At 41.6% G+C, this 23,101-nt stretch overlaps 1 protein-coding gene across 1 annotated transcript in view; it reads left to right on the top strand.

Annotated features, from left to right (window-relative positions):
- The first annotated feature begins 226 nt into the window (after window positions 1–226).
- STK17A (serine/threonine kinase 17a) overlaps window positions 227–23,101 on the top strand; it is a 53,670-nt gene continuing 30,795 nt past the window's right edge. Inside the window, exons 1-2 of the mRNA XM_065399741.1 lie at window positions 227–405; window positions 20,199–20,411. Coding sequence (XP_065255813.1) covers window positions 227–405; window positions 20,199–20,411 — 392 coding nt within the window. The remainder of the gene's footprint in view (window positions 406–20,198; window positions 20,412–23,101) is intronic.

The following is a 23,101-nucleotide window of genomic DNA, read 5'->3' as shown; positions in this document are numbered from 1 at the left end:
TGCCGCTTTTTTTGGCGTCGCGGCAGCCACGCCCCCTCTGGCAAAGGTGAGGCAGTGAGGGGCGGGGTTTCGCCCCGCCCCGCCCCCTCCTTTCGGAGTGGCGCGTGTGGCACGGCTGGCTGCCTGCACAGCTGCCCGCTCGGCTCTCCGGCTCGGGTGCTGCTGGCTCGCGCCTCGACGGTTACCCGCACGGACAAGGGCTGCGCTCGTGCCCCCGCTCCCCGCCATGAGCCCCGAGGAGAAGCCCCCGCCGGGCCGCTCCCGCGGGAGCCGGGCGCCACCGTCGCAACCACCCTGTGGCCGGGGCCGCCGGCGGGGCGGCTTCCTGAGCGAGATCCGCACCGCGATCCGCACCGAGCCCTTCCAGGAGCGCTACAGCCTCAGCCCCGGCAGGGAGCTCGGCAGGTAAGCGACGGGCCGACCAAACCCCTTCCCAGTTACGGGGGCAGCCCGGTCCGCGGAGCCCCCAGCCCGGTCTGTCAGGCAGCTTCTCTCCCCCAACACCCCCGGGGAAGGGGTGAGACGGTCCCGGTGGGCTCCGGTGCTGGTGCACCCCCCGACTCCGCTCTGCCCGCGCCGGACGCTCGGTGCAGCGCTCGCCCGCGCGGCGGTGCTGGGGCTCTGCCGACTCTCCCCTGATCGGTGTCACTGGCCTGGGCGCAGGTGGGAAAATGCTCCACGCAGCCCGGTATGGGGGCGCTCCCGCTGGCGCCGCGATTGGCTCTGGTCAGTGTGGTCAAGGGCAAGTCGTGTTGGGCGCTGTCTGCACGGGAGCCGCTCGCCGTTCCTGTGTCCCCCCAAACAAGAGCCAATGCAAAACACTTCTCCTTAATTTACCTTTGCGTGCGTGTGTGTGTGTGGTGGTGGTGGTGGTGTTACCTGAACTAGGTCAAATGTGACACAAGGGAAAAAAGACTATTTAAGGGAAACAAATGGTTAGAGCAGGGTGGCGAAGGCAGGTTTTTTTTTTTTTTTTTTTTCCAATTATGCTTTTCTCTCAGCGTGGGATTTTCACCACTCCTCAAAAAGAAAATAAGTTATGAAAAGTTTTGTTCTGGAAAGTGACTCTTGAATTGTGTTCCATGTTTGTGGCTCAGCTCTTTTTATATTAAGCTTCCTCAGTGTACACATACATTTTGCATTTTGAATTTGGAGACACTCATATTAAAAATAACACTTCTGTCTGAAAGTTTTACCACATCAGGGTGTTGATCATATATGATGACTGTCACTGAAAGAGATTAGAGAGAGAAGTTACTTTCTCTCTTTTTTTTTTTTTAGTTGGCTTCATTTGACAGCACTCTGTGTAGTCAATGACACATTTGTTCCTGTATAGTCAGTAATCCTTTTGTTTGCCTGGGTCTTTCACACAGCAATAGGGAAAAGAAACACTTCGTTTGGAGGGGGGCAAAATAGAGATGATTGTGACTCAGGAACAAGTATAGTTGCTGTTAACTACTTTTTTAAAACTCTTAAAAATTGTCTAGACTTCAAGTTAACTTTGGCATTTTAACAAATCTAATTAATCAGAATATCAGCAAAATATAACAGACATCAATATCTATATAAGGAGAAGGTTTCTATATAGGTCTCTTTAATGTAGCAAAGAAAGGTATAATAAGATCCAGCAACTGGCGGTTGACCCTATGTAAATTTGGGCTAGAGATAATGGACAAATTTTAAGCAACCGTAATTAACCATTGGAATAGTTTAACAAGGAATGTGCTGGATTGTCCATCTTAAAATCAAAATCGGGTGTCTTTCCAGAAAGCACACTTTAGTTCAACCATGAGATAAGGGCTTGTGATGCTGGAGTTACTGGGTGAAGTTCTTTAGCCTGTGTTATACAGGAAGATCAGACTATATGATGATCCATCCTGGCATAAAAAAATTGTTAATTTAAGGTTAATGGGGCTTCATACCTTTGCCCTGTTAATGGGGGGGACGGGTGGGGAAAGTACTGCAATAAACTTTGTATTGTATAATTAGGACAAGCAAATCTCAACAAGATGTCTTTTTACATAGTCATTTACTGATCAAAGCTGTACTTTAAGACATTTTTTTCCATGACTGCCGTGACTCTATACTTGCGATTTTCATTAACTGATCAAGTTAAAACTAATAATGCCTTTTTGGCTTTTTTGTTCTGCAATAGTCTGCAGAAATTTTGGTTCATACTGTCCCCTTTTCAACACCACAAAAGTCTCTGAGATCCTTTTTCCTCATAATATAAAGAGATCATATACTTGAGTTTGTAGATTTAATTTCTTAGCTTAATTCTGAAGATTTTTTTTTTAAAGTAGTGGAAAAACTTAAATTGTTGGATCCTGGATTCAACACTAGCATATTCATAAAGAGGGAATTTTTGCTCACTGTTGCAAAACAAATGTAGTGAAATTAAAAGGCTCTTTGCCATTTGCCACCATATTGTTATTAAAAACTGATGATAAAGCATGCTAAATTTCATCTGTGTCAGTTCATAAAAGGTGCTTTCGCTCTGAAATTGAATGCTTATTTTTCTTAATGACTTAAGAGTATGGGTTTTTTATAACACTTGTTAATGTGTCTAACAATAATTCTGCAGATGAATAGCAATCTTATTTTTCAGGCAAAAAGCATCCCTTGTGCACACAAACATGTTGTGTTTATTTTAATCCCTGTTTTTTTGAAGGAGGAATACATTAGATTTATGTGTTTCAAAAGATTGTTCAGCTACTGGGTCAGGCAGCAATCCCACCTTGACCAAATACAGCACAAGCTGGAATAAGACTAGCTCAGGAAGAAATACCAAAAGAGTTCTTATTTGTTTTTGTGCTGCCTCCTTCAACACACAGATTGGAGAAGTTCAAGAATGAGAATGATTTTACTAATGTGAAGCTTTCCATATTGCAAGTACTGTTCAAATATCAGTACTGTTGACTTTGAAAGCAAATTTTTATGTTCAGATGTTTTCTGCCATTTTAAAACTACTTGAGCTGATATAGGAGGTAGAACTGCATTGCAGACTTTATAGAAACTCCTAATCTTTTTTGTATTCCCTTGATTGGAATGCTAGTGGCAGTTTTTGTTCTTTTTATAAAATTACACTAGCATGCAACAGGTCTTTTACTTGAAATCATGGACACATTTATGGCTGTATTGTTAGCTCAAGATATAATTAAGTTTTGTCCCTAACCTCCACTCCCATCCACACATAAAAATCTCTAGTTTGAGTTAGGTGGCATCTTTGGGCTTATCTATGCAGTGCATTAGTCCACACCAGAGGGGTTTAAATTCTAGTGCACACTAGCTTGTCGAGCATTAACTGGCCCGTGTGATCGTTGCTGGTGTGCAGAAAAAATTATTTACTGTGCATTAAAGTAGGACTTTTTGAAATGGAGCTATATTAATGAATACTGGGGAACTTTTAGTTGCATACCATTATACCCATCTGGTGGAGAGACACCCTCAGATTTGGGGGTGGTGAGTTAAAGCTCCAGTGATGCTGCTGCTGAAACTAGTAATGCAGTGGGGATGCAGCAGGATGAGTTACAACTTATCTGCTAATCAAATTGTTCTGTGCTGGTAATCAGACCTCTGTAGCTTCAGTGATAGTGTGACAGTGTTTTGAAGTATGGTTGCTCTCACTGGAGGTAGGCTACCTCAAGTGGCGTAACATGAGTCTACTACCTGTTGCAATTAAGACCATTGTAATAGAAATTCCATTGTAAAATGGGGAGCAATATGCTTTTTAATAAGATTTCTTTGTAGAGATGTTAAATGGTTTTATAGCTATTACAGGTCTGAATACTTACTGTTTAGATTTTTGTCACGAGCCCATTCTATATTGTGAAGCCAAAAGCATATCCAAAAAGGAAACCTCAACCTTAATTTTCCTACAGGTTTGCTTTCTTATTTTGTCTAAAGTTCCTTTTAAAGGTGCTGACTTGCAGTGTTGATTTACATGGATCCTAATCTTTCTGCGAGGAAGAGAGGAGTGTAGCCGTCAGACTAATAGTACTTTTGCAGACAATAATATGCTTATTACATTTCTAGGCAAACTTATACAATTCTTAAGTTTGACGTTTTTGTTAAGTGGCCTGGAACTTGCCATGCACCAGATCAAAGCTCATCATCTGCTAATGTCAAAAACTGTTCTGGCTTCTCAAATTGGTCAAGTAGTGTCCACCTGACACTGTGCTGCTTTCTCATCAGAAAGGCAGTTTGTTTTAGTTCTTTCAATTGCCCTCAGAATAGGTTTTCCCTGACAAAAGATTGAAGACATATGGGACTCTAAAGTAAAGTTCTATTGATTCCCTCAGTTCACTTTTTCTTTTGAATAAAAAGGACATACTGAGTCTCAGTTATCATGAACTGAGAATAACAGGCTCTAAAGAAGCACTGAGCAGGTGGAACAGCATAATAAGGAAACTTGGTTTCACACTCTGGACATTTCAAATGTAGAGATGTGACTTCATGTGCAGACTGACACATGCTTTCATGATAGTACCCAGCTGTATAATGAACTTAATCTATCTTAACGTTGTGAGTCTCAGTTCTTGGTCTGTGATACTGGATGCTTGTTGTCCGTCTCCCCCCCCACCCCCCCAGCAATAAGAATTTGTAACTAGAACATACGCTGTATGTTTGCCACATTTTTGTCTTATGCCTCAGTTATCTGAGACCTTCTTCATACAAATATAACAGGTATGGAACAGATTCTGGGGATGTGATGGACAGAGACGGGAATGGAGAGAGAAGTTGCTGGCAATTGGACCCATCCCTTGAAAAGAAATTCTGAGATTAAAACCTTCTTGCTAAAAACAGTCTTCTCTCTTACCCGTAACAACAGAAAAAGTGTGGTGTGGGAGGAAATGCACACCAGACAAATAGCACTTGTGATGAATTAATTCTATAGCTAATTTTATGCAGTTCCGTTCCTTTCAGACAATCTCTTTTTAAGCTTTCTAAAAGATGAATATGCTCATAGAAGTCACTATTAATACTGCACCCACAGTAGTGACAGGAGGTTTTGCAGATCACTTTGAGAAAAGATTACTTAAAGTAATGTCAGATTCTCTGCTGCTCCCTAGCAGAACCCATGACAACCCAAAATGTGGGTAAACATATGATGTAAAGCGTTCTTGCTTCATTTGCAATTACTAAGACTTTTTTGTTTCCTTTCTGTAAGCCAGGATGTGTGCCAATTTAAATAATGCTAATGATGGTGGTAGTGTGAAGAAGTGACCTTGGGCTTTTTAGTTATGTGTTGTTTCAGAGAAAATGATTTTCAGTTTGAAGTAGGATTTTTATTATGAAGATTGTGTGATAAAACATGAACTGTAGACTAAAAATTAGTTTGCTTTTAAACACGTTCTTTGTCATGTTGGAGTGTGGATGTCTTTATTTCTTACCTAGTATTCTCCCCCACCCCCAATCCATTCCTTTCTAACTTTAGTCATCACAGTTACCCCCTCTCTTAATCACATGGTGCCCTGAACGATCACTTTCTCTTGGTTTGTCCCCTTGTTACTGTATTTTCAACAGTAAATTCACTTGCTTTTCAAGAATTCCCTGTTAAGACTTCAAAGTAAGACTTTGAAGAAAGGGAAAATGAGGAGAATCCAACTTGGAGCTTGTCTGAACACTTGGTAATATAACGCAATGCTTATTTTTTAAAAACCTATCCTGGTATATCTCTCTCAAAGTACAAATTTATATCAAGTTTCATAATATTGAATCAACTTCAGCTTAGATTGCCCAGCACATTTTTGCTGGATTTTTGCTCTGGAGTTGCCTCAAGCATGAATCTTACTAGTTGCATAGTAACTAGTTTTTAAGAATTATATTTGTAAACAGTCTAAATGTCTGTGTAACCTGACCCTTTTAATTAAGTGATGCATTGGGTGTCTATCTAGCTCAACTGTGCTGTAAATATGTAGCACACACTGTGTCTTATTTTCCTTCTTTGTGAATAGATATTGTATTTCCATAGTGACAAATGTTTTGGTTAATCTGGCAATACCAGTATTTATATTAGACTTCCTCTTTGCTTCCAAAACAGCTTTTGTATGCAGGTCTGAGCAGCTTCTTGTGCTTCATGAAATCAATATCTTGTTTTTAGAGAGAGATGAAGTATGACAAACTACTTTGGTCAAGAGTTTAGTGTGTGCTAAATTGTGAGTGGTATTGACTTTGTGGTAATTTGAGGAAAATTACACATTGAGATTATACAAATTGTGACTCCAGCAGTCAGTATTTAAATCATGAGGATTAGAACTTTTTACAGGATGTGCTATTAAAGGGTCAGATCCAAACCCAATGGAAGTCTTCCCATTGATTTAATTGATTTTTGGCTCTGTCACAAATACCATTAGGCCATGCTAGGTTTGTTCCTACAAAGAACTGATCTTTTGCTGCTGTAAAGGGGCAGCATCAGCCTGGATTATAACTACTTACTGTTGAAAATTAGTTTGCTGCAATACTTCATATTGTAAACGTGGCATTCAAATTTGTCAAGTTTACATGGCTTCATTTTGAAGCAATTTAGAGTCCTTTCCAATGGTTCTCTAAGCAGAGTTGCTGTCATTCATGATCAGAATTTAAACTTGAGAGCACTTTTTACTTAACCGACTATATGTTTAACATGTTATGACATTAGCTTTTTAAAAAGAACCACTATGCATACATTACTTAGCTCTTTAGAGTGTGCAGCCTTCTGATCCTCTCCACATGATTCCCATGGTATCCTTCTCTGCCTGCCCTTTGCTTTTTGTTCTTCCTTTTCTTCCCCTACCCCTTCCAAGCATGCTTTTGAGTCCATCTCAGGGTGCTTAGCACATTGGGCAGTTTTTAGTCTAGGCCCTGGGTGGCCAATTCCAAAGGTGCTGTTTGACAATGATCTTTTAAAAATAGGTGTTGGTTTCAATCTTTTAAAATATTCTTAGCATTTTTGTGGGATTTTTTTTTGCAGTGAAATACAGTAATGTTATTTTGTAGTTGAGATTTTGTTTCTTGCACAATCAAATTTATTACTGGTTCTATCAGGTAGCTTTGTATTTCCTGACACTCTGCATTTAAAAAACCATAACATTATCTTGACATATGTATTAAATATGAAGAAGTTTCTCAAGAAAATACTTACTTTGGGCCTCACAGTGCTTCAAAAACCCACATTGTTACTGTCCATGTGCTTTTGCGAACATCTGGTCAGTCTACTGTACTTCAGTTAATGTTTGCAAATGGTATATTTGAGGAATAATGATGATAAATATACCTTATTAAATCAATGGTTGCAATTAGATTATTTTTTTGGGGGGTGGGGAGCCTAAATGTCTGTGGTTTTTATTTTGTTTCACTTAATTGATTGTGAATTAGCAATCCTGAAACTGAAATACTTTAGTTTTCAAAAGGTACCGGGAGTCCACTGAGGAGCTTGCCTTTACGGTACTGAATAAATTTTTCATAAAAACAATACTTGATGCTGGAACATAATTGCTGTGCTATATCAGACCAGTGGTCTGTCTAGCCCAGTATGCAGTCTGAAAGTGATCAGTCCGTTCCCAGATGCTTCAGAGAAGTGCAAGAAACTTCATAGTGAACAACTCTGGAATAATGTGCCCTATGAGAAGTTTCTGCCAAACTCAGTTTAGAATTGATTTGTATGCTGAAGCAAGAGGAATTTTTCATCTTTAATTGCTTGTCATCTAATGCAGCCATGTCTGTTCTCATCCTTTTTACATATCTAATTCATTTTTAAGATCTTACTGTATATGTATTTGACTCATCTCACCATAGTGTCTCATCTCACCCTCCCCCCCCCCCAAGTTTTGTTTGAGGGGGAAAAAAACCTCTATTTTCTGCAACTGTAAAGAGTAGCTTGAAACATGGCAGGTTTTTTTTTTTTTTTTTTTTAACGTATGAGGGTGGGCTGGGGATAGCTAAGATTAAAGCAGTGTGTGTTGTATTTGGTTCTGAAAGCTCAGAGGGTAGTGTTAATTCTGCTTGTAGGAAATAATTCCATGGTCTAAGTCCATCTCATGACAAAGTTTTCTCTCGTGCTTTCAGTTCTCCTCCTGTTCATAGACAATTTGCTAGAGGTCATGGTCATGGGGAGAGATGCAGTTTCTTGAGGAACTAGGGTCAGGCCTGTGAGGAGCTGCTGATATTAAGAATGCGACGTTTTGAATTGGATTTTGTATTCATTGGAGCTAGTGTAATGAGTGGAACCCAGAGGTGCTGTGATCATAGTGTCAGTTGCTGAGCAGATGGGCTCTTTCTCTTACCAGTTGAAGCTCTTAGGCTGTTTGCCTTTATTTATAGGTAGGATTTGCAATAATCTAATTTGGAAGTCATGAAAACATGATTATTGTGACCAGATCAGTTTGATAGGATAGGGCACAGTGTTCTGGCCAGCTGCGAGAGAACATGGGTGTCTTTCACAATCATGGATAGCCAAGAGTACCCCAATGCTATTCACTGACTCTGCAATCTTCAGGCAGATGCATTTGACCAAGGAAGATGTCTCAAGACCTTGCCTTCTCCAAACATCTTCTCTTTTCTCTCTTGTTCGGGTTTAGTTTCAGCCAGCTGCTCCTCATCCAGGTAATTGGACAGCTGCCAAATAGTAATGTTGACATCTGAGGCAAGGGAGAGGTCAGCAATACACAAACAATACCAGCTCTACACCTCAGCCCATATGTCTAACCAGCAACTTCAGACAAGTATTGAATAAGATAGAGTACAGGATTGACCCTTGCAAGACTTAATAGGAGAGGACTCTGGACATGGAGAAACAATGGTCCAGCTCATCCTTTTGAGTTTAGTCTTGGAGAAAAGACTAAGTTTCAAAGATACCTTGGGCAAACAAGTTCCATAGATTAATCATGTTTTTTGTGGAAAAATGTTATCTGTTTTTTTAAAACTTGAAACCTTTTATCACGTCCCCTTGTTCTGTTATGAGAGGTCTGTTATGAGAGGTCTGTTTAAATAGGTCTGTTTGATTGCGTATTTAACATTCATTATTTTGTGTATCTCTGCCATCGCTTTTTAATTTGTTTCCTCTATAAATTAAACAGACCCAGTCTTTTCAATCTCTATCCATGCCTCTAATCTTTATCACCTCTTTTTGGATCTCATTTATTTCTTCTGTATCTCTGAAATACAGTGAATTTACACCCTTACCTGGAATATTGTGCCAACATTGACTTATCTAATTGCATTAGTAAATATGAGAGTGCTCAATGCACAGGGGCAGTTAAAAAAGCAGATATTTTCATCCGGGTACAGGCGAGTCTCATCTTACGTTGGGGTTCCGTTCCGCAGTTAGCGCGTAAAGCGAAAACCGCGTATAGTCAAAATTACATTGAGTTGAATGGCGGGCGAAATTGCCCGCATTACAGGTACAATATTAAAATTGTTGTTGTTCCCTTTTTTTGTTTTTGCCGACCGCGTAAAGCTGAAATCACGCATGTTAAATGCGTGTAAGATGCAACAGATCTGTATCCAGAATAACACAACGGTCTTGTTCCAGAGAGGTTAGAGGTAATTTTAAAAGCCACCAATATGTAGAAATAGTTCCTTCTGATGTGCACTCACTTTCATTAGTCAACAGTAAAGGTGCTGCCTATTCATCTGTCTTTGCTAGGTTCCTCTCGGGATTTCTTTCGTCTTCTATAGTCTGTCTTATATAAAATATTTGAAGATAATTTTATCTTCCTATATACCCTCATTTCCAGATTGTTTGTTGGTGAACTGGGACATCCCACTGTTGTTTTGGGGGTTTTTTGGTAAGGGGAAAATTTACTTTCCTTTTTGAGTTATGGTCCTTATGTGTATTCCATGGGATGGGTGGTGGTGGTATGTGCTCCATATAATTGAGATCAGAAGATTCTTGCTAACCATATCCTTAGGTCCACACCTACCCCTTTCTCTTTATGTTCCAAACTGAGGGCAAAAGGGGCAGTGCAAGACTGACCAGCTCTCCAGTTCTTTTCTGCTGCCTGTGGTCTGAGGTGGAACCTCTTCATTAGCTAGGTTCTGCATCTAACTGTAATTAACAGTAAATAGTTTAAAATGTAGTTTATATTTTTTATAGTTCACATAGTTCTTAATAGGGTTTGGTGGGTCTCTACCTACCTGAACCCTTCCCCCTCCACACCTCTCCATGGAGTGCCTAGTTATTACCAAGATCTGCAGATTCTAAAACTGCGTGTCCTGCCCTCAGGCCTTCCTGGTCAGCGATGACCACCTCAAGTGCCTCTACAGCACTGCAGCCCATTTCTGTGGATGAAAGGAAATTCTGCGCGCACAACATTAATTTCTGCAATATTCTGCATTGCGCAGTGGTGCAGAATTCCCCCAGGAGTAAGATTGATAAAATAATTTTGTGACATTGTAATACCTAATGTGCACATTAAAAACGCCACAGCAATACCTGGGGGGAGGAGGGCACTGAAGCTTGCAGCATTCTCGCAGCTCGGGGCACCGCTGGATCAGCCCATGCCCGGCAGAGAGGGCACTGCTGGGGGCAGCCCTGCAACCCCCTCCCCCCGCCTGGCTCTGCTTCTCTTGCAGCTGGCTGCAGTGGTGGGTCTGCCCAGGAACCACTGGATCTGCCGGAACATTTGGATCTGCCCTGACACTGCTGCTCTCCTGGCAGTGATCTGCCAAACTAGCCGCACTAGGCAGCACCTAGTAACTGGGATCAGAGCAAGGTGCACAGCGCTCAGCCATGCGCACGCAAACGATCCCCCAGCCCACAGTACTCCACTTCCAAGGAGAGACAGCAGGGTGCCGCCCCCCAAGCCAGGGGTAGATTGTGAATTGTTAACAATTAAACGGTTAACTGATATAATTTTAATAGTTTAAATTGGTACTCTTTTAAACAATATTTCCATCCCTATTCTTCAATAACCTCCAAGTTAGGACAGACTCTACACCCCTGTAGGGAGTTTCAGAAGCTCACAAGGAGCACGGTACCATTCTCCTGGCTCTGAAGGGCAGAAGCGCCCCATAACCAATGCTAAGTGCAGGAGCTGGACTGTCCCCAATACAGATGAGGGAATAACAAAAGTAGATTTCTCTTACTTTGATGGTACCAATGCACCATGAAAAGGAGTTGTTGGTACTGAAGACAGCAATGAGATGGCACCGCACAGAAAGACAAGCCAGTCTGTTCACTTGCATCAGGGGATACATACGAGGACCCCAAGGACATGTCCATCTATATGGACTTGGAATCCCCAATTCTGTTGGAACCTGTTCTGACCAGGAAGGTCTCCACACCATTGGTCCAGAGCATGCAAGATAGGGAGAGCCACTCACCAGTACAGTCTACCAGTTGGGGCATAATAAGGCCTCTTGCACTGACAGCACCATCCATAGAATTCGAAACTGCCACTGCTTCTGGAAAGTCTTTCTTTTGAGTAAAGTTCAGGTTTCCATACCCCTCAAATTGGCATTACTGGAGACCATCGGATCCATACATGCAATATCTTGAATCCAGATGATCCCATTGGGAAGCCAAACAACCCTTCGTTCGCAGAGAAGATCTCGAACCTCCTCAAGAACTAGTGGAGGAAGAGGAGGAACTAGATCAGGGAGAACCACCAGCCCTGATGAGATTGTCATCTTCATCTCCAGATGTGATAATTGTACTAGCCTCACCATCACTGCCTAGTGGTAACAGGCAACTTGAAGATTTACTGAGGAGGATTGCAGATGCATTCCATTCCTCATAAATTACTGGACATTTTTCCAGAAACTGGTACCATTAATGAAGCCATCTTAAAATCAGCCAAGACCATCTGGCACACTCCAGCCACTTGTGCCCCCACTCCAAAAAGAATGGAGAAGTACTTTGTGCCATCTAAAGGGCAGAATTTTTATTTATATGCCCTGCTCTGAATTCATTAGTAGTACAAGCTGTTACTGAAAGAAGTAGACAGTGTCTACCCCCTCTGATAAGGAAGCTAAATACTTAGACCTTTTTGGAAGAAAAATATTTACTTTGAGTGTACAGTTTCGCATAGCAAATTACCAAACCTTACTGTCAGAATATGATTTTATTAATTATACTAAGTTTGAGGAATTCACTAATTCCCACAAAAAGATAGGCTGCAATTCCAAGCACTCATTGAGGGTAAATTGCTAGCCAGATCATCCCTTCAAGCCTCAGTTGATGCAGCAGATAGAACGTCCTTCTTGATGGCAACTTCTGTGGTCATGCATTGGGTGTTGTGCTACTGTCCCCCTCCAGGTTCTGACCACCTCAGCCCCAGTCGACTGTGTCACAGGCACCACCAGCCAAGAGGCAATTTTGAAGATTTGGTCGAAGGTCTGATCAACCTCCCCCGACAACTAGTGTATATTACACAACCTACCCAGATGTTTGGCCACCGACTATGGCCATTTTACCAAGCGTGGGCATCCATCACCACAGATCACTGGGTAGTGGAGATAGGACATTCTAGGTATATCATCCCCTTCATCTCCATCCCGCCTACCCATCTGTCTTCCCCGTCCCTCTTTAGGGACCCTTCTCACAAGCATCTTCTACGACAAGAAGTAAACTGTCTTGTACAGCTAGGTACTGTGGGACATGTTCTAGTACAACACAGGGGGAAGGGGTTCTATTCCCACTACTTCTTTACTCAAAAGAAACATGGAGGATGGAGACCCATTTTAGATCTCCGAAAACTCAACAGATTTGTACGTACCCACAAATTCAGGATGGTCACGCTGACGTCAATAATTCCAGTGCTGGAAGAAGGGGACTGGTTTTCATCCCTCAACCTACAAGATGCATATTTTCATATCACTATACACCCTGCACACAGACAATTCCTACGGTTCGCAGTAGGGAGAGACCACTTCCAATACAGAGTGTTACCATTCGGACTCTTGACAGTTCAGAGAGTCTTTACCAAAACCCTGGCCATAGTAGCAGCACACCTACACAGACAAGGAATTATGATGTTCCCATACTTGGATGATTGTCTCTTGAAGGGTTGCACTCAAGCAGACACTTTTCCATACCTGAAGGTTACAAATAAATCAGAAGAAATCTACTCTACTTCCAGTTCAACAACTAGAATTCATCGGAGCTTACCTAGACTCGATAGAAGCCAAAGCTTCGTTACTAATGACCAGATTCTCCACAATGACCACTCTCCTATTGGTAGTCACAATCAGTCTAAGGGGCTCTGCACGCACTTGCCTATAACTATTAGGACACATGGCAGCCTCTATCTTTGTGGTCAAGCACGCATGACTACACATGCGCTGTCTCCAGGGATGGCTGAGCACAGTCTATGTACCATGCAAGCACAGTCTAAACAGACTCCTGTCACCACCACCAAAAGTCATACAATCACTACAATGGTGGCTAAACCCACGCAGTGTGTGTGCGGAGTCCCATTTCACCAAGACCCAGCATCTATCCTGATCACTACAGATGCCTCACTGATTGGATTGGGTGCACACTTGAACCAACACACAATCCAAGGGAAATGGTCTCCTGCAGAGTCGTTATTACACATCAATCTACTCGAATTACGAGCAGTTCAAAACATGTGCCAACATTTCCTACCGATGATAAACAAATCAGTAAGAGTAATGACAGACAACGTAGCCTGTATGTTCTACATAAACAGACAGGGAGGCGCTCGATCTCGTTCCCTGTGCACAGAAGCCATAACATTATAGAACTGGGGCATTATCCACAATATTACCATTACTGTGTCGTACCTCCCAGGCATGATGGCAGACAAGTTGAGCAGACAGTTTTCCCAAGAACATAAATGGGAACTGAACAACAACATCGCACAACGCATATTCCGCAGGTGGGGGTCACCACATATTGATCTGTTCGCAACATCACAAAACCGCAAATGTCCAAGGTTTTGCTCACGAGCAGGACTAGGACCGTAATTCCTAGGATATGCCTTTGTCATCCGATGGAACACGCCCATCCTTTATGCATTCCCACCGATACCGTTATTATCCAGAGTGATACACGAGATACCTGAACAGCATGGCGCTTTGCACCCCGTACACCCTTCCTCTCTGTCAGGATCTTTTCTCTCAGGACGAGGGTCACGTTCTTCACCCGAATCTACGAAAACTCCACCTGAAGGCATGGCTCCTCCATGGCTCCATCACGACGAATTAACCTATTTGGAAGAGGCTAAAAAGGTGCTGCTAAACAGCAGGAAACTTACCATGTATACCATTTACCTCCATAAATGAAAGAGGTTCTTCTCGTGGTGTCACGACAGACACATACCGGCACTTACAGCGCCAATACATTCGATTTAGGAGTACATGTTGCATTAGAAACACATGGGGCTATCTATTAGTTCACTTAAGGTGCACCTCACAACCATAGCTACTTTTCACAACAAGATAGATGCACGAAGGCTGAAAACCATCTGATTACAAAATGCTTCCTCGCAGGTATTCAGAACATGTACCTGAAGTCTGCAACCCTACACCAGCATGGGACCTAAAACTAGACCTCAGAGGCCTTACCAGAGCCCCTTTCAAACCACTTGCTACCTGTTCTCTACTACATTTATCAATGAAGGTAGCGTTCCTGGTTATGATCACTTCAGCACGTGGAGTGGGTGAAATTGGGGCCCTCATGGTCCATCCTCCTTACGCCATATTCTTTAAAGACAAAGTGACTATGCGACCACAGCCTAAATTTGTATCGAATTCATCATTCCATCTCAATCAACCTATCCATCTACCTACGTTTTACACTAAGCCACATGGGTCTACACAGGAATCTCCACACTCTAGATGTTAGAAGAGCACTAGCATTCTACCTAGATAAAACCTTTCTGTAAGTCACAGAGACTCTTAATTTCCAGCACTGAACGATCGAAGGGCGCAGCCATTTCGAAACAAAGACTATCAAAATGGATTTCAAATTGCATCCATTTATGTTACCAATAACAAAATATAGAACCCCCGACAGGGATCAGAGCCTATTCTTACATAACGTTCCAATCGGAGAACTATACTAAGCTGCTACTTGGGCTTCCATACACACATTCACAAACCACTATGCAATAACTCAGAGTTCAGAGACAGATATGATACTTGGCCTTACGGTACTAGCCTCAACTGTACAGTCAACTCCGAAACCCATCCTTCCATAATGGGGTACTGCTCCCATAGAGACAGCACTCAAAGGAGAGAGGGTTACTTACCTGGTGCAGTAACTGAGGTTCTTTGAGATGTGTTTCCCTGTCGGTGCTCCATTACCCTCCCTCTCCCCATCCCCCTTTGTTTTGCAGTTCACAGAAAGGACTCTATGGTAGAGAAGGAACTGAGGAGGTCGGGATGCATGAGCGCTAGATAAAGCGCCAATGGTACCGCAATACAGCTACTGCACACGTGCATCCTTACCAGGCACTGCTACCAAAAATCTCTGATCAGCAGCGCCAGGACGCACTGACACCTGAAGTGGAGCACCGACAGGGACACACATCTCAAAGAACCTCAGTTACTGCACAAGATGAGTAACCTTTTCTAACCCCTAGAGGAATCCATTTACTTTCAGGTCGCGCAGTTTAACAAGATTTTACTACCATTATTTAATATCACTTCTACCAAGCTGTGGCAAAAGATTTTGTTCAAAGAATGGATTAAGTCAAAGGACTTCATCAATTCATGAATTTCAGAAGCTGAAAGCACAGCTTGTTTAAAACCCACACAAGGGAGCTCTTGCATGGGGCAGAGAGTTGAGAGGAGAATATGTAGAAACTATATTAAGTATTTTTAAGGTGTTTGTGCGGAAAGATTAGCAAAGCATGTTGTATTTGAGGTGCTTTTCAATAAGAATCAAATTTAAAACTAACCAGTTTAAAGGCACTACCTCCAGATCTTGAACTTTGCCTCTTTTTAAAAAAACTTAATTTCACTGGTGGCTTTTAAAGTCCTTACTTACACTTGCCCCTTTGTATTGATCTAGTTTACTAGTTATTGCCTAGTGTAGCATTTATTTTTAAAAGCAGAGATACAAAACTTCTAAGGGTATTAGAAAATATTATCATAGTCTGAGAACTAATCAGACACTTATAGATCTGTGTTTTTTTTGTAAGAACTGTTTGTATTACACAAAAATTGTTGCATTTTATTTTATAGTTGTATACACAGGGCTTGCAAATGGATTTTTCACTTGGCGAGTGCCATCAGTTTCCATACAGTCTGAGCTTTTGTTTTAAAACAAAGGCTGTAGCTTGTCGTGTTAGGTCTTGGCCACTAGAAAATGTGTTTTCACTTTTATTTGCTTGTAACCATTTCTAACTCTATCACTTATACTTGATATCACTTAATATCCTATTTTCTTTTTGTTTTGTTTTTATTTTTAATCTAAACAAAATCAGGTCTAGTTTTGACTTAGTGATTGTTAACTCTAGTTAAAGTGATAAGCTGTCCTTTGTCTCTATATAGGAGCATACAAACCTTATTATTCCTCTGAAAAGTCGAGGAAAGGACATTGCAGAGCACATGCTTTTGGGAAGATTCGGGGAGGGGGAAGTGTTGGGGTCATCTCTACTGGGTATTACCAGAGCTCCTGTATGCCAGAGTGTGGCTGGGCTGTAGCATCCAGGTTGCTGCAATCCTAGTTACTCAGTCAAACCTGCTTAACACACATTCAGTGTATGCTTGTCTGCTGGCTGGCAGGGTACAGGCTGTGAGCCACAGCAGAATAGCGTTTAAGGCACTCGGTTACAGGGCAGGCAGTGAGACAACCTCTCACTGGGCTGGATTATGCCCCACAACATGACATCCTCCTTTATGGCTGAACAGCTGTTTCATTTATAAAGGGACTGGTGGTGGAGAAATCTTTGGATCCATCTGTGTCTCAGTGGTGCCAGATAAGAAGAAGAATTATTATTATTTATTTAGTGTTCTAAAAGAGAGCTTGCTGACACAGACCATGACCCTGAGGTTCCACCAGATGAGCACCTGGGGTGTGGCTTCTGCCTCTTCCCCTTCTGATGATGCTCCGCAGTTCTGTGACCTGGTGGATCGCATGATATCTGCATTGAATTTACCTTCAGTAGTAGTGGAGGAAACCTTCTATCTGGTGTTCGACATTCTTGGGGCTGTCTCCAAGAATAGGATGTCATTGCCAATTCTCCATGGTCTGCTGCAGCCTGTTCAGACTATTTGAGCCACTCCTTCCTCTTGTCAGCCTGTTTCCAAGACTGCAAACAAATTATATCAAATACTCTCGGGGGGCAGGGGGGTTGTATTTTCGTACACACCCTGTATATAATTCGTTGGTGCCTGCTGCCAGCAATGGTTGAGGTCTGAACAAGCATATTCCATTCCTGCTGATAGAGAGGAGAAAGAAAATTGATTCCCTAGGAAGAAATGTGTTCTCTTCTCCCACTGTTGGTATTAGGGTGGCAAATTATTAAGCAGTTATGACTCACTATCAGTTCCACCTATGGGAAATTATGCTATTGTTTGTACAAGATTTGCCAGATAATAAAAGGATGTTGGCAAATGTGATCCAAATGGGGGGTCAAAATGTGGCTAAGTATGCTCTCAGGGCTTCGTTTGACACCTCGGCCTCTTCTGCTAGAACACTGATTTCTGTAGTTACTCAGAGGAGACATGCTTGGCTTCTCTCCTCTCTTCTGGCTCTGGATACTAGAATTAAGGTGGAAGATCTTGCCTTTGATAGGGATGGTCTTGTCAGTGAAAAGACATGAATTACTGGAAAAGCTAAAGGAGACGAGATCAATGCTCTGTTCTTTAGGCTTGATTCCTTCTACTGGAAGACTTCCTACTCTGTCTTCCCATTATTAGAGACAGTATTATCCATAGTCTTCCTTGATTTATTTCTTGTCAAATCAAAGAAGACATCAGCAGGCTGTGACTTTCCAGAGCCACCAGAAGAAGTCGTCTTTCAAATCAACAATCTCAACAATCTGCTTCCTCCCTGTCATTTTCATTGAACACCAAGCCTCAGATTTGATGTGAGGATTGAGAATTGAGAACCAATCAGCAAGGAACCTTCCCTTCCTCTGTTTGGAGACAGGCTAGTCCATTTTTATCAGCAAATGGAGGTTTATTACATCCCTGAAATTACAGAAAAGGGCTATTATATTCAGTATGAGAAACTACGCACTTTCAGTTCCCCCTACCTTTCCCTTTCAGGGAACCCTCTCACAACGCTGTTCTACTTTCAGAAGTGCAGAAATTGCTTCTGATAGGGACTGTCAGGGAGGTGTCCAAACACCTTGAGGAGTCAGGGGTTTTATTCTCGATACTTCGTAGTACAGGAGAAGAATGCAGGGGGTGAGGGGAGGAAGGAGTTAATCCAATTTTAGATTTAAGGAACTTGAACAAATATATTTAGAAGCTTTGGTTCTGTATGTTAATTCTGACCTTTATAATCCGTTCACTTTAACTGTGGATTAGTTTGCGACTCTTAATCAGAAGGATGCATATTCTCATATTTCTGTCAGACAGTCATCAAAAGTACCTTTGTTTTGTGGTGGCAGGACACCATTTCCAGTACAAGGCGCTCCCATTTGGCCTGTCCATAGCACCAAGAGTATTGTACAAATTGCCTCTCTGTGATATAGCTCAGCTGAGAAAGCAGGGGATTTTTGTTTACCTATATCTGGATGATTGACTGTTGAAGGCTGCTGTTCACAAAAATCTATTAAGCCATATTGCTTATACAATCGCCCTTTTTTTCAGACCTGGAATAACTACTGAATGTCAAGTTGAATCCGTTCAACTCAACATTTTATTCTTTAGGTGCCATATTGGACTCAGAAAAGCCTTTTTACCACAGGACAGGTTTTTTTAAATAGTGCAGTATATTTTAAACTTTCAAATATGTCAGAACGCAAAGTAACTTTCTTTCTGAGTCTCATGGCTGCTACTACTTGTGTGAATCTCCTTGAGTGTCTCGGAATTAGGCCAGTGCATCATTGGATGTCCAGTTTTGGCTCGTTGACCTGAGACCATCTTCAAATGTTAGTCAACATTTCTTGAAATGTTCCGGACTCGCTGATGTGGTAGGCAGTCAGAGCTAATGTCCTCAGAGACTTCCAGTTCAATCCCCCTTCGCCATCAGTGAGGGTAACTTCCGATATGTCAAACAATGGTTGGGGGGATAGGCACAACTGAGTCATTGTACAGTTTGAAGATCACTGGGTTTCTCAGTAGAGGGGCTTGCACATAAACATGTTGGAGTTAAGAGAAACTTTGTCTGGCCCTCACGTTGTTCCTCCCTCACATACGTGGGAAGGTTGTTCAAGTAGTGATGTAAAACACAGCCGCTGTAAAACACAACAAATGGGGGTACTCACTCCGTTAATACCGTAGAAATGTGCGGTCTGTGACGATTTACCAAAATTCATGGAGTGTCGTTTCCCCCCCCCCCCCCCGGCGAAAATTATTGTGCACCCCTGCTTCAGGGGCTGATGCTAGATTTGATAGAGTAGTTTTTCAATTTCTATTAAGTTCAGGCTCTGGTTCCTCCAGGCTATTTTCAGCATTGCTTATCATACTACTCATAAGTGGGAATATGCAGAACTACTCAAAGCAGAAATTAAGGTCAGTTCAGTGTTCTTTGAGATGGCTCTGCATACTCATACGTCCCTCCCCCCAACCCTCCCCCCCCCCCCCCCGTCTTTTTGTTCTGTATTTCTGGCTTGGTGGTGGAAAGAGATGAGATGGTAGAGGGCACTGTGCCTCCTTATATAGCCTTGCTTCACAACATTCAGGGATGCTGGGGTTGGGGGAATAAGAGCACGAGTACTTTAACAGACACTGCTTGGAGATGGTTCTTCCGTTAGGCATCTTTGTGTGGCACACTACATATAAGTGGAATATGCAGAGCCATCTTGAACTCTGGTTACAAATAAGTAACCTTCACTTCCTGAGTTGTTTTTTTTCCCCCTACTGAAGGGCTAAATTTTTGTGGATACATTATGGTACAGTGAATAAACTTAAAATATATTCCAGTTTGAGGTGTTACTGGTTCCAGCAGTATCCCCTGTTTTAAATGTAGGGAATATCACTGATACAGGGTAAAAACTCTAAATTTGGAACATATTCTAAATGTTCCCACTGTAGTTTCTTTTGAGTTTTCTAAAATATTAAAATTTGACTAGTGATTTTAATACTTAAATTAAGGATCATCCATCTGATTTAATATTTTGCTTTAATTCCAGAGGGAAGTTTGCAGTGGTGAAGAAGTGTGTCAAGAAAGATACAGAAAAGGAGTTTGCAGCCAAATTCATGCGAAAAAGAAGAAAGGGCCAAGACTGTCGAATGGAAATAATCCATGAGATAGCTGTCCTTGAGTTGGCACAATGCAACCTTTGGGTCATTAATTTACATGAAGTTTATGAGACTGCAACAGAGATTATCTTAGTTCTGGAATAGTAAGTACTAATCTCATATTGTGGGGTCTTATGCTTTTTTCCCCAGTGTGTGTGTATGTGACATACTCACACACTAATTTCCTGAATTATTTGCTGAAAGTGAAAAATCTAAATAATGTGCACCCAAAAGACAAGAAATTTGAAAACTGATATTTCACTGCTGAGTTGCTATAATCATCTGGTTTTCAGATCTGGAAGAAAGAATGAGTAAATCAGGAATTACAAGCAGTTTGTGGGATCAAGTGACTATTGTGGACTATATCATTTTCCCTAACCTAGTTGAATTTATAATCTATTTGTAATAGGTTGCCCTGTTTGTAATATACTTGTAGCTTTGTGGTCATGTGATACACTAACTTCTCTAGATACATTATTTCATTAGAAAAATTAATATAATGTGAAGACACAAGTCAGGAGATTCTCTCTCTTGGTAGAAATTGGGGTGGAAGATGCCAGACATGTGCCTGCACATACATGGGCTCAAACATAAACATACTGGTTTGGCTGACTATGGGCCTGTATATCCCTTTTGAATACAACTCATTTTCCCCTGTGCTGACATCTGCCAATGGGTGCCCCTTCTTATAGTGATGTACTTTAACCACTGCCTTACAGCATTATTGCAGACAGGTTCCTAGAGAGAGCTGAAACTTCAATTATTTTTCTGTCTCAAGTAGAAATATAAACCTCTTACAGAAAAGATTTATTCATTGGATCTGCAAATCCATCTGGAGTCTCTGCCTCTTTCTTGCTAGTCAGACTGAAATAAAAGCTAGTTTGAAGGAAGAAGTTAGCAATGGCACTGTGCTTCAACTACAGCTTCCAGTTTGTATTCTGCCACTGAAGATACATGGCATCTTGAAGCCCTCCTATTGGAACAGATATTGCTGATGTCCCATTTGTAGTATGTCTTCTGCACTGGATTGTTCTGCTCATAAGACTGTTTTTTTTCCTGTGCACCAGAGAAGAAGGCAGGTTTTGTGGTTAAGGCCCTAGGCTGGGACTCTGAGATGTGGATTCAATTTCCTGCCCTGCTACAGACTTCAAGTGACTTTCCTAATGTCACACAATTTCTCTGAGCCTTAGTTTCCCTTTCTGTAAATTGGGGGTAAAATATGTGTTCTCCCCGTGCTCCCTAGAAATGTTATCTGTTTAGACTGTAACCCCCTCAATGCTGGGGCTCTTACTACATGTATATACCTCACTTAGCATAACAGAGTCTCAAGCTCCATTAAATTCTCCATCGGCTACTTTAGTACAAATAATAAAAATCCCTTCCGTTTATGCTCTTCCAGTAGACTTATTCTAGCTGAACCAATGCTAGCTAAATAACTTGTGGTCTGGCAGTTCAGTCAAAACTTTACTTCTTCTGTCAGACAGTTCTAGTTCATTATCTTCTTAAACACTAGATCAAGCAGTTTCAAACATAAGAATTCTTTAAAATGACTCTTGTCACCTTGACGCTCAAGACAACTTCTAGTCTTTAGCTCTCTGGGCAAAGTGAGAGCAGCAGCTTCAACAATTTTTTAAGATGATTTGTCTGGCAGGAACAAAAGTCTGTGCTCCAACAGTACCCTATTGGGAGAGAACCTATCAGAAGTGTGGGCGGGGAGGTTCAGGATCAGACCAGTCTGAGTAACTTGAGACTCCTTTCATCTGCCCATTCTTCTTCCCTTTTTCCACTTCTCTCCTCTCCCTACAAAAAAAATAAACAACAAAAACCAAAGTTTCACAAGATGAATCTGCAGTGACTGGAGCCTTTTTAGTCCTGAGTCTTTAATTATGTTAAAATGTCCATAGATCACTGCCAAAAAGGTGATGAAATAAATACTTGTTGCGGCTAAACTGTAGGAGTTATGGTTTCTCCCAAGCCTCTTGTTCCTCTAGATGTTCGTTAAATGACTAGGAGAGAGTAGTTATGGTGCTGGCAGTTCAGAAGCTATTTACGTTATCTGTTATTAGTATAACTCATTGCCTGCCTTGGTGAGAAGCCTGGTTTTCAAGTTTCTCAGATTCTTGTTCATAGGCTAGAATGTGGATTATATGAAATTGTGATCAGGACCTTACGCTTACCCATCCCCATCCATCTGAGAAGCTCAATTAAATTGAAGAGAAGCTGTAGAAGATTAATAGGGATTTGTTTTTAAAATAAATAGTACACTACAGAAGAACCTCAGAGTTACGAACACCAGTTATGAACTGACCAGTTAACCACACATCTCATTTGCAACCAGAAGTATGCAATCAGGCACCAGCGGAGACCAAAAAAAGCAAATACAGTACGTACTGTGTTAAACATTAAACTACTTAAAAAAAAAAGCAAAGCATCATTTTTCTACTGCATAGTAAAGTGTCAAACCTGTATTAAGTCAATGTTCAGTTGTAAACTTTTGAAAGAACAACCATGTTTTGTTCAGCGTTACGAACATTTCAGAGTTACTAACAACCTCCATTCCCAAAGTGTTCGTAATTCTGAGGTTCTGCTGTAGAACCTCGTTATAATAGGTATTTTCTAAAAAATGTCAACTCTTTTTATATATTCTTTACTTGCACTACAGTATGTAGATTGTCTATGGATTGTAATTGAGTGAGGTATAGAAAACTGGAATGGTGTCTGTATTTAGTTTATTGCCAGTGATATTTAAACAGAATAGCTAGTTTCAAAATTTGAATCCAACAGGGATGTGGTG

The sequence above is a fragment of the Emys orbicularis genome, chromosome 2 (genome assembly GCF_028017835.1).
Source record: "Emys orbicularis isolate rEmyOrb1 chromosome 2, rEmyOrb1.hap1, whole genome shotgun sequence".
NCBI lineage: Eukaryota > Metazoa > Chordata > Testudines > Emydidae > Emys > Emys orbicularis.
Note: the sequence above shows the minus strand (reverse complement) of the source record. Positions and strands in the feature narration are given on the sequence as shown.